The sequence below is a fragment of the Xenopus tropicalis genome, chromosome 6 (assembly GCF_000004195.4).
Source record: "Xenopus tropicalis strain Nigerian chromosome 6, UCB_Xtro_10.0, whole genome shotgun sequence".
NCBI classification, from domain to species: domain Eukaryota; kingdom Metazoa; phylum Chordata; class Amphibia; order Anura; family Pipidae; genus Xenopus; species Xenopus tropicalis.
The window spans coordinates 29,456,469-29,469,451 of record NC_030682.2 but is presented as its reverse complement, the minus strand read 5'-3'; the positions used below and the strand labels follow the sequence as shown (position 1 = coordinate 29,469,451).

At 39.2% G+C, this 12,983-nt stretch overlaps 1 protein-coding gene across 1 annotated transcript in view; it reads right to left on the bottom strand.

The window, feature by feature from the left end:
- Positions 1–12,257, bottom strand: part of LOC100496268 (ATP-dependent translocase ABCB1) — a 43,816-nt gene extending 31,559 nt beyond the window's left edge. Inside the window, exons 1-2 of the mRNA XM_004921453.4 lie at positions 11,971–12,257; positions 11,210–11,295 (exon numbers count right to left, since the gene is read on the bottom strand). Of these exons, the coding sequence (XP_004921510.2) occupies positions 11,210–11,286 (77 nt within the window). The 5' untranslated portion in view covers positions 11,287–11,295; positions 11,971–12,257. The remainder of the gene's footprint in view (positions 1–11,209; positions 11,296–11,970) is intronic.
- Between the last annotated feature and the right edge of the window lie 726 nt (positions 12,258–12,983).

The window sequence follows — 12,983 nt, the reverse complement described above, 5'->3', positions numbered from 1 at the left end:
CCTGCCATGTAAGGTAACATTCTGGCAGCTCTCGTACACCAAACAGCCTTAATATGAATCCTAAACACTCGCCCCAGTTTGTTTGGATTGTCTCCCACCCCCAACCACTTACAGCCAAGCATTACACAGAATGAAGAAGCCATTTCCTGTAGCTAAATTATTAAGTATATGGAGGAAATACTAACAATCTACAATAATCTTAGTGACGGCAGCACTGCCAACATAATTCTATTACCTGGGACCCGGCTGCATATCCAGGATACAAACAGGCTAATTCAAAAATGTATATTAATGTCTATGTCATTCTGAAACTAAATTTAAAGGTGAACAATCCCTATAATGAAACCCCCGATAACAGGATTTAGTGTGATGTAAATATTCCCACGAGTACATTATAGCTAAATACATGTATCAACCCCCCAACACTCTCTTCTCACATTTTTGGTACAGCCAACTGTCTCTAAGCTCACTGCTCTCCCTCCCAAATCTGGTAACCTTGCCAAACAAGCAGATCTTTACCAGATTTGCCCATTAATATAGTGACACAATGATTTGAACATTTAGCCCCTAGACCAAAGACTGGATCAGGGCCTAGACAAACCTTCTGGCAGAGGGCTACATAAACGCACCTAACTCCTGACATGGTTTTCTAACCTGCTTGATAGGTATGTATCATTGCACAGCGCTGCGGAATATGTTGGCGCTTTATAAATACATGTTAAAAACAATAATAATCAGTCAGGCCGGCAGGCTGTATACATGGGACAGTACAGCTTTAGTTTCTAGTTTATGTTCTGTAAAAATAAGTGAAACAGTAAAAATATCTGGGGGGGTCCCTCACTGGCATAATTATAACCTGTTACATGAAGCATATTCCCTGCACAATGCACAAATTACAGAAACACAGGAGAAGAACACTTAAATCCAACGTCCCCTTCTTGGAAATACACTGCATTGTCCCCTGTCTCCTCACAATCCCTAAAGTTCTCCATTAGAAGAATTAGGTTTGTTCAGCTTCTCTGCATGACTTCTTTCCATTTCCCCCACAGCAGCCAGACTCCTGTGGATCCAGCACAAACTGGGCTTCTGGCATTTAAAGGTGATCAAAGAAAAACTGCGTATTGTAAACAGCAGCTAAAAGGCAGGAAATAACTGAGCTATGGCGAGGGTGTAATTTTCCTAAAACCCCATGGGGAAACTATGTTTGTGCAAAAGAGTCAGCATGCAGTTATGTTGGTGTATGAAGGAGTGTATGAGAGAATGTTTAAAATCCCATATCTATAAATAGTTGGTTAAACTTAAAAAAGCATGTTATAAATATAGACCTGCTGTGACAACTGTTTAATATACCATTAAACCAAAATACTACATTTCTATTGTTATTCTTATTTCTATTGCTTATGGTTATGTGCCAGGCCCTCAACTAATTATCAAAGCAAACAATTTAAAGGGGGTGTTCGCCTATATAAATAGGCAATGGACTGAATAGGAATATAAGAAATTAAAAGTAACAATAATAAAAAAAATTGTAGCCCCACAGAGTAATAGTTTTTTGTCTGTCAGGCCAATGACCCCCATCTGAAAAACAGAGGCAGGAAAGGAAGGCAAATAACTAAAAACCTATAAGAAAAATAATGAAGATGAATGACTAGGAATTAATGAGTTGCTAGGAATAGAATATTCTATAACAAACAAAAGCTTAAACGGTATACCACACCTTTAAATTCCACTTCACAAGATACAAATATAAATAGTACAAAAGACACAAACAACAAAACCGTGATGACAAATTACAAACCATCTTAGATTGCTTTTATCTACATTATAGGGAACCTTAAATGGAAGTCAACTTTCCCCCTCAAATATTTTAATTCCTAGTAATAGCCTCAGTCAATTAATGTAGAAGTTGATATTGGAAGATAAATGTACCACAGGGATAAAACTGTGATGCATGGCTCTGTTCCTATGGTCCATGTCTTTACATGACTTGAAATACACTTGTTTTCAGCACTGATTTCAGCACTCGCTCTCTTCTCCATAGAAACGCCATAGAATAAAGCTACCAATATATTGTTACAATAAAAAAATAAATATTTCAAAGAAATTTAGCTTAAAATGGACTGGAAGATGGCCCCTCTGTAATTTGGATCTTTCTTAATATCAGGTTTCTGGATAAGAAATCCCCATACCATTACAATCAGTGTTGACAGTCTCAGAACACAAATATAGATTTAGAAAGGGTTTTCTGCATCGTCCAATAGACATTTTGGTCCAGTATAAGGGCCAATAGGTTAGCCATTAATTCAATATGCTAATTCAGCAGCCAATATCTAGCAGCCCAAGGGCACTGCAGTATGACTGTAAACTGATAACTGACTGTCATGTGGCCCTTTTGCTCCCAATACAGTGTTTGGTGAAACAAGTGCCTCGCCCATCACTTCCGTAGCTGCAGTATTTCTGGCTTATTCCAAAAGGCAGTTGACCTGAGAATAACATCTGATTCTGAGAAGATCTTATCACTCTGAACACTAATGAACCCTTTGTCATGTCTGATGTAATGACTAGCAAAGTGTTATATAACACAGGTGTTATCTCTTCTGCTGTTTAACCTGATGTTTCTGTAATAATGCCTGTAAATATTAATAAAATGTCTTTAACAGCCTTAGGTCATATGCTTAACAGCAAGGCTGGGTGGCTGAGTATCTGCTGTAGTTCAGCAACAGCCAAAACGTTACATTTTGCTCATCTCATGATTTTTTACCCAAAGATTTATGGGAATATCCCCTTAATATTAGCATATCAAGAAAATGGTCAATGTTCTTATTATTGAATCCTATTTATTATCACTAGAATACAGGAACATGAAAAGTACTACTACTACTGTTGTTCCTACTGAATGTACAGGGCATTTTATTTGCACAATATGCTACAGAGGGAAATTATGCATAGAGATTTACAATAAAGCTTTGTTGCCTTGAAACATCTATTCTACCCAAATTGCCAAAACATTCTCCATATGAAGACTATTTAGTGGTTGTTGGACTTTTTGCAGTTCCAGACAACTCTTTAAGGTTCAACCTTTTTTAGGCCCCTCTTTAGTTCATAATAAAGTTTATATAGGAAAATATTGGCGTATCAATCATTCAGCCAGTTCTAAAAATCTCACCCTAAATGTCCTTGAAGCTGGAGTTTTAAAATTTATCTAGTAGAGTAAACAGGTATTCTATCCAAATCTTAGCCTAATGGGCATTAAGACTGAGACCCCTGCCATTGCTACAAACTCTCCCGGCCTGGAAACCATTCCACTCCAATCACCATAAGTAAATAAATGTACTTTCAGCCTGAAACACTTACATTTAAGATGGCCATACACCTTAAGATCTGCTCATCTGGCGAAGTCGCCAAATGAGCGGATCTTTACCCAAAATGGACTTATACTTGATAGTAAGTGCCTGTGCAGCACACTATTGTGGAACTTGTCCTGCAGGGATCTTTAACCCTGTCCAATTTTTGGCCAGCTATCTGTCAGGTAGGGCCCATAATCGGGCAAATAAGTTGATGACCTGGCCTGAAGGGGACGAATCAACAGATTTAGTTTGCGCTAGCTACTACATGTAACACTATTTGGCAGGAACTTGAGATAATCTCAAAAGTCAATCTTTGGGCCAAATTCAATCTAAAAATCTTCTAATTTATGAAGGGTGGTCTGCCTGTTACCAGCATATGTGTCATGCATCTAGATTGTAAGCTCTAAGGGGCAGGGACCTCCATCCTCTTGTCTCTTTGACTCTTAACTTATTGCAACTGTGCCTTTTATTTATTTGTATGTATTATTATACTTTGTATTTATCTATTATTATTTTAATAACCCCCTGTTTGTATTAATCTATTCTACTGTACAGCGCTGCGTACATAAGTAATGCTTTATAAATAAAGCTATACATACATACATACATATAACTAAATATATGTAACAAGAGTTTTTGTTGATTCCAAAGTCCAAAGTCATTACTGCAATTTATGACATCCAGGTAACGCAGTTCATGATAATGAAAAAAACTCCATGTGCCTTAGCTAGGCCAAAAACTATTAGAGCCAAAGGCAATGACACCCGCTCGTCTGCCTGACACGCTATGGCATGTGTTTTTCTGATGTGATGGGTTCATTTACAGTAATTATCAATGTAGCTGTGTGTTTTTTTTTAAATATCCTTTATAATCCTTCACCTCTGGCTTAAAACTCCATTGCAGATTTATTGAACTAGGCCATACAGAAGGGTTCCCAGTAGTTTAATCTTTTTTCCTGTTTAACAACACGTTCCTGACTGCCAGTTCTGAGCACTCAAACAACAGCAGAAGCCAAGTGATTACCAGACCTCTGTAAAACCACTGCATGAGACAAAAATTCAGCAGGAGAAGAGTTGCTTTCTTCTACATGTTGTGTTAGGGCGAAGACACACAAAGCTACTTAGTAGCAGCTACTTGTCACGCCTACCAAACACCAGAAAATCCCCTGCCATAGACAATACTGAGAATTGCCTCTGCTAAAACACACGTAGAGACAATTATCAGTAAATGATCAGCATTGTCTATTTTAGTAGCCATGACAAGTAGCTGCTACTAGTAGCTCTGTATGTCTTCACCCTTAATGGAAACATTCAGTTTTGTGCTTGGGGTGCAATAGCTCAAATTTTGGAGTTACCAATGTTTTTAAGACAGATAATATAGTTACATAGGGTTGAAAAAAGACCAGAGTCCTTCAAGTTTAACCCCTCCAAGTGAACCCTGTACACACAACCTATACTTACCTATCTATACACTCACATACATAAAATATATATACGAACATCAATGCTAACTGTAGATTTTAGTATCACAATAGCCTTGGATACTATGCTTGTCCAAGAACTCATCCAGGCCCCTCTTAAAGGCATTATCATAATCTGCCATTACAACATCACTAGGAAGGGCATTCCCCAACCTCACTGCCCTCACCGTGAAAAACCACCTACGCTGCTTCATATGAAAGTTCCCTTCCTCTAATGTAAAGGGGGGGGGGGGCTCTGGTGCACTGATTGTTTTTATGGGAAAAAAAGAGCACCCCCTATCTGCCTATAATGCCCTCTATTGTACTTGTACAGAGTAATTATGTCCCCACACAAGCGCCTCTTTTCCAGAGAAAACAACCCTGACAACCCTGACAGTCTAACCTCATAGTTTAAATCTTCCATCCCCTTTACCAGTTTAGTTGCAGTCTCTGCACTCTCTCCAGCTCATTAATATCCTTCTTAAGGACTGGAGCCCAAAACTGCACTGCATATTCAAGGTGAGCAGACCCCTATAAAGAGGCAAAATGATGTTGCCAATGCCCTTTTTGAAGCAAGAGAGTACTTTATTGGCATTAGTAATCTATCTATAAAAATCACCAGATCCTTCTCAATTAAGGATCCCCCAAAACACTACCATTTAGTGTATAATTATTTATTATATTATTTCTACCAAAGTGCATAACTTTGCACTTTTCAACATTGAACCTAATTTTCCATTTTGCTGCCCAGTTTTTCAATTGTGTCAAATCGCTCTGCAAAGCGGCAGCATCCTGGATGGAACCTATAGGTTTGCGCACTTTAGTATCGTCAGCAAAAATAGAAACAGTACTCTCTATGCCCACCTCCAGGTCATTAATAAACAAGTTAAAAAGCAAAGGACCAAGGACTGACCCCTGCGCTACTCCACTAACAACACTGGTCCAATTAGAAAATGTTCCATTTACCACCACTCTTTGTACTCTATCCTTCAGCCAGTTTTCCATTCAAGTACAAATATTATATTCCAGGCCAATATTCCTAAATTTTATCATTAACTTTCTGTGAGGTACTGTATCAAATGCTTTCGCAAAGTCAAAGTAGATGACATCCACTGCCATTCAAGCATTAAGGTTCTTGCTCACCTCCTCAAGAAAGGCAATTAAATTAGTCTGGCAAAATCTGTTACACATAAAAAAATGCTGGCACAAACTTATAGGGGCTGATTTACTAACCCACGAATCCGACCCGAATTGGAAAAGTTCCGACTTGAAAACGAACATTTTGCGACTTTTTCGTATGTTTTGCGATTTTTTCGGATTCTTTACGAATTTTTCGTTACCAATACGATTTTTGCGTAAAAACGCGAGTTTTTCGTATCCATTACGAAAGTTGCGTAAAAAGTTGCGCATTTTTCGTAGCGTTAAAACTTACGCGAAAAGTTGCGCATTTTTCGTAGCGTTAAAACTTACGCGAAACTTTGCACCTTTTAAGTTTTAACGCTACGAAAAATGCGCAACTTTTCGCGTAAGTTTTAACGCTACGAAAAATGCGCAACTTTTTACGCAACTTTCGTAATGGATACGAAAAACTCGCGTTTTTACGCAAAAATCGTATTGGTAACGAAAAATTCGTAAAGAATCCGAAAAAATCGCAAAACATACGAAAAAATCGCAAAATACCGATCATTACGAAAAAAACGCAATCGGACTCATTTCGACCCGTTCGTGGGTAAGTAAATCAGCCCCATAGTATTGTGATTTGCAATGTATTCAAGTACCCTATCCCTTATTACCCCTTCCAAAAGCTTTCCTACCACTCATGTCAGACTAACAGGTCTATAGTTTTCAGGCTGAGAATGGGATCACTTTTTAAATAATAGAACCACTTTATCAATTTGCCAGTCTCTCAACACCGTGCCAGACCTCAATGAATCCTGAAAATTAAGTAGAGAGTTTTGGCAATCACAGAGCTAAACTCATTTAATACCCTGGGATGAATACCATCCAGTTGTTTTGATACAGTTTTTTTTCAAGGTAAGTGTGCATTATTACTACTAGGCTTAGAAGCAAAATATCATATATGTGTATATCCAATAAATATCAGCCACAACTGAATCACATGCAAGTTACAATTGTAATTAGTATAAAGTAAAAAAAACTAATTGCAATTGGAAAACCTTACAGTGCAAGTGTAAGTGCCTCAGAAGCCTAGGATGACTTTGCAAACTCAGATGTCCTGATAACTACCCACATAATTTCACTTCTCTTTCACACAAATTCCTTGATACAAGAACAGCTTCATGCTTTCGACAAATATGTTTAAAAATGTGTCCTGACTTATCTACTTCTACACAAATATACCCCATTGTCTCATTGACTAAAACACTCTTCCACCACCACACTTGTGCAATGAATATTTGGCAGATCCCCAACAAGCTATCAGTGAAGCAGGATGTCATTTCGGCCCACACTCAGACCAACAAGCAGCTGATTTGGTCTGAAGTGGCCAAGGCGGCAACTAAATTTGGCATATGTAGGGATAAATTAAGGGTGTTAATATAATGCTCCTCTTGCCAATTTGAGTACACATCCTGTAAAGTACAGTGCTTCCCTTCTCTTTGACATCTGCTATCCTTATATATCACACTGCTAGCCACATTATCCATTACAGGTCTCTACTTTTCCTGTCTACACTTGGCAACACATGCCCGTATTATTGTTTGCCATTATAAGTTTTTCTGAGTTGAATAGGTTATACAGTGAGAGCTGAATGTAGGAACAGTAGGTATAAATACATTAACAGAAAGTTTAAAGTAGTTCCAACCATATTTCAAGATAAACAAGTTTTTAAACATATTGAGCAAGCTTGGTTCCCATACTTTTATACAATTCGAACAGAGGATGCTGGGAAGCAGGGGAAAGCAATATTGCGACAAGGCTTACTCAACATGCGTGGTGAGACATTTCAGGATTTAACATCCTGTTTATATATGAGACTTGTCCAGACTTGCTGAGTTTGTCCCACAAACTGGGGGCTGGGCACACTACTAGCTGTGTCTGCACGTGTGCTGTCTTGGGGTTTTATTTCTACAAACAGAAGCAGTTGCTTCAAACTAAACTTATTTCATCCCAGTCAGAGGGAACTGTCTGAGAACAAGGCTGGGGTCACAGCACAGTAGGACAGAAAATAAGATTAAAGTTGCCCATACATATGCTGATAACAATTGTACTAAAAGAATTTTAATAGATTTCCAGTGTGTGTATTTTGAGCAGATGATCCACAATAGTGCAATGTGGGCACAGCTTTCCTGTTCTGCGCCAGTGATTTGCCTTACCACCATATGGTGGCAATACCCAAAAGCAATTAGATTTTCTGGTCCCTGGCCTTATACTTAGCAAATCCCTGGCCCAAACCTTATTTCAGAGGAGAATTGCAGGAGGGAATAAACACTGACCAGCGCTTGTTAAATATATATTTACATATATAATAGTCCATATCCAACACCTTCATTTGATCAAGTTATCTCGTAATGGGAATAGGCTGGCACAAAAGCTGGTAATAAAAACATGGTCCAGTTTTTGTGCCGGCCTATTCTCATTACGAGATAACTTGGTCTGAAACTTTCCTGTAAACCGAAGAATGTGTGCTGTGTGCAGCTGATCCATTTACTTTATTAGGTGATTTTGGGATGTTCATTTGATATCCAACAGGTTAAAACTAGACTTAATTATGGAGCAGCTCACTAGTAATGTTATTGTCAGATTTGATGCATTTAAAAAAATATGGGACTTATGGATAGTATAGAGAGGTTTAACTTCTGTCTGATTCCCATAGCGTGCAATTTCAGTATGCTTGCCATCTTCTTATGTGATTATTTAATGACCTATGGACCCTGTTACTGTTACATAGTTACATAGGGGTGAAAAAAGAGTTCATCAAGTTCAACCCTTTCAAGTGAACCAAGCACACACAAACCTATACTGACCTATCTATACACTCACATACATAAACCCATACTGACCTATCTATACACTCACATACAGACCCATACTGACCTATCTATACACTCACATACATAAACCCATACTGACCAATCTATACACGCACATACATAAACCATATATACCATCATCAATACTAACTGTAGATTTTAGTATCACAATAGCCTTGGATACTGTGCTTGTTCAAGAACTCATCCAGGCCCCATTTAAAGGCACTAACAGAATCTGCCATTACAACATCGCTAGGAAGGGCATTCCCCAACCTCACTGCCCTCACTGTGAAAAACAACCTACACTGTTTCAAATAGAAGCCCTGTTCCTCTAATCTAAAGGGGTGGCCTCTGGTGCGTTGATTGTTTTTATGGGAAAAAAGAAAATCCCCTATCTGCCTATAATCCCCTCTAATGTACTTGTACAGAGTCATATGTACTAGAGTCTAATGTACTTGTACAGAATCATGTCCCCTCGCAAGCGCCTTTTTTCCAGATAAAACAACCCCAACCCTGACAGTCTAACCTCATAGTTAAATCTTGCATCCCCTTTACCAGTTTAGTTACACATCTCTGCACTCTCATTAATATCCTTCTTAAGGACTGGAGCCCAAAACTGCACTGCATACTCAAGGTGCACAATGCGCGCACACAGGGTGGCGGGGTTGACAGGGCCGCTGCAGTGGTAAAAAAGGTTCCAGAATTAGAGGTAGGTAAAAGAAGAGGTACCTGCCTGGCGCCCCCCCCCACCGTTGCGCCCTAGACAGGTGCCTCTTCTGCCTACCCCTAGTTCTGGCCCTGGGTGAGGCCTTACCAGAGACCTATAAAATTATGTTTTCATACTTTGAGTCAATGCCGTTTTTTATACAAGACAGCATGTTATTTCCTTTAGTAGCCAAAGAATGGCACTGCCATGAATTAGACAACTTGTTATCTACAAAAAAACCCAGATCCTTCTGAATTAAGGATCCCCCCCAACACACTACAATTTAGTGTATAACTCACATTTATATTATTTCGACCAAAGTGCATAACTTTGCACTTGTCAACATTGAACCTCATTTACCATTTTGCTGCCCAGTTTTCCAATTTAATCAATTTACTCTGCAAAGTGGCAGCATCCTGCATGGAACTTATAGCTTTGCACAATTTAGTATTGTCAGCAAAAAAAGAAACATTACTAGGCCCACCTCCAGGTCATTAATAAACAAGTTAAAAAGCAAAGGACCAAGGACTGACCCCTGCGGTACTCCACAAACTACACAACAATGTTCCATTTACCACCACTCTTTGTAATCTATTCTTCAGCCAATTTTCTATGCAATAACAAATATTATGTTCTAGGTCAATATTCCTCAATTTTATCATTAACTTTCTGTGAGGTTAACAGTTAACCGCTTTTACTTCTCTTTCACAGCATCAGTTTTTTAATTGATTCTGTCGGTAATGGAGGAAAATGCATTCCTAATGTCCCTGGACTCTGTATGGTTCATATGAAAGAACATTCATATTTCTTGGCCTGAAAATAATGTAAAAGATAATACTTGACGCAGAGCATCAAGTTGTGTTCCACCTGAGTTTGGCACTTACCTGAGCCCCAGTGAGTATAAAATAATAGGAAATACAAGGCTGCGTTTTCTCTGTGGTGGCACATGATGCCAGTGTGAAAGAGCCCTAAACAAGCCGCTGAAGATCAGTGTTATGGCACGAAGAGATAACTGGTTTGGACATGTAAGTGTATTACACCTGTGGTTCTGACCACATTGTGTTACCATCAATGCAGTACCAACATATTAATAACATAAGAGACACGAAAACAAAATGTAAAACACGCACCTCCATCTGTAGTGGCGCTCAGGATGCATTTAGCTTTGGTCACGATTCAGTGTATAGCTCATGGGACTACTGTACAAAACCAACCTACGAATACTTGCAAGTATATGCGGGTCCAAACAGTAATGCCCACCCCTCACTTGTGTTACATATTTGAAATATTAGCACAAGAGCAATGTTTTATTGATCTGAATAATCTTTTTTTTTTTTAATTATTATTACTTTAGTGAAAATATTTTCTTACTTAGCACAATACTGTTTATTGTGAGCTTATCATGTTACCAATAATAATTCATAACATCAGGCATTAGTGTGTGCCTTACCCACACTGCACACTATTGTACCGGTCACTAATGATGTGTTATATCTAAGTTCTGCTTCTTTTATCTTAGAAACCTCACACATAAAATATAACTAATGTGGTATATATGGCTGTTTTCTTTACTGTAACCCAATAAGGTAAACTTTCCCTTCATTCCGGCACTACATCAAAAGCAGCAATACACTTGCTTGTAGCAAACAAAGGGCTAAAAAGAGAGTTTGTTAAAGTATTACAATCACAGAAAAGAAGAAATAACCTGTTTGAATTGGGGTCCGATATGGCAACAGTGACGTCGGCTGAACCATTCACCACAGTCTTCTGCTCCTGCTCCATGTTTAGAATCTATAGAAAATACAATTATCACTGAATAAATATGACTGTAAGATCATTTGTAAAAAAGTCAAAAAAGGTTTTGGGTGCCTAACTATCCCCAAGAGTTTAATCCACAAACATAATGTAATAAATCTAAGCACTATAGTGTTGCATTTTCGAGAGCTATGACTCCAGTTATAACAGGACTACAGCCTGGTGCAACAAAACCATTTGCCTGGCAAAACATTTGTGGAGATGTAGCCCAGTAATAGCTGGATAGAAGTGCAAATATGAATGGAGGGGAAAAGTAATGCAAATGAGATAAGACCATCCTTCAAACTTTCAGCTGTCAGTGAGATGCTGGAGGGCATCAGGCAGGTTATTCCCAGTGAATACAGGAATTTAACAGTTTTTCCACAAATAACCCACTGTTCCCTACCCTGATGCCTTTCCCTGGTGTGCTGTAGGAGCCAAGCCTGCCGGACCACTGTGTGTATATCACTGTGCTCCCCCTTAGGACTGGCAGACTACTAGTTACTCAGTGCCTCACAGTTCAGTGACATAAGCACACAGGATACACACACAGGATACACACACACACACTAACTGGAATCACCACAGAAAGCCCAGCGCCTCACAGTAATGAGTAGCAATAGCAATGACAGTAAATGAGTAGCAACAGAGGAATAAGCAGCCTCTGGTTACCTGCAATAGGAGTTTCCGTTACTGTACTTGTTACACTTGGTAAAGTCCAACTTGTGGCAGCAGCGAGGTGGAATACTGCTGGGCCAAAAGACGGGAGACAGAACGATGCGAATATAAAAACACTGGGCTCCTCCTTCCGCTCAATAAATGAGGAATGATTTGACAGGATTTATATTCCTGGGGCAGAGCCATTGGAACCCATTGGAGCCAGCCCAGTCACACAGTTAATGTTTAACAGTGATAAGGATGCATTCTGTCAGTGTACAGTGTGACAGACACCTCCCAGCAGCTGCTTTAATTGTACTTACATCATCCTCCTCCCGCTCCCACCTCCCTCCTCCTCTCTGCATGCTGCTGCCCTTTCTGCTCCCTATAGGAACCTAATGATAGAGCCTGATGTGCTGCCCTTTCTGCTCCCTATAGGAACCTAATGATAGAGCCTGATGTGCTGCCCTTTCTGCTCCCTAGGAACCTAATGACAGAGAACTTTTTACTTTCAATCAGATGCACACCTCACCTGTTCCCAATATTCTGTGTTTGAGTGGAACCTATATTTAATGTATTACCAATGGTCCCTAAGTACCAGAGGCAGTGTCTGGTTTTGATACCCTGTCCCTGTAAACGCATCTAATTTATTAAATCTGACCAGATGCACATAAGAATCGTGTTATGGCCATGACCTAAATGAATGAGATGCTTGTGTGTTACATAGCAGACACAGGATATTAAACCCCTTGTTGTACTATTCTTATAAGGTGGAAATATTTTTCGCATGTTCACAAATATGCAATGCCTATATTTTGGCCAAAACACTACCTGATGCCTTATGGCACTAGCACACAGTACATTTTGTTTCTTGTGTGCATTTTCCTCTGGTGAGGGCGACAAAATGTCAGACTTCCCCTCCCACCAGCAATAATATACAGTAAATCGCTGGTGAGAAAATATATGCACGGTGGGAAGAAAGCTTGGGACATATTGTCACCGGAGCAGATTAAGTATGGGCTATAAAA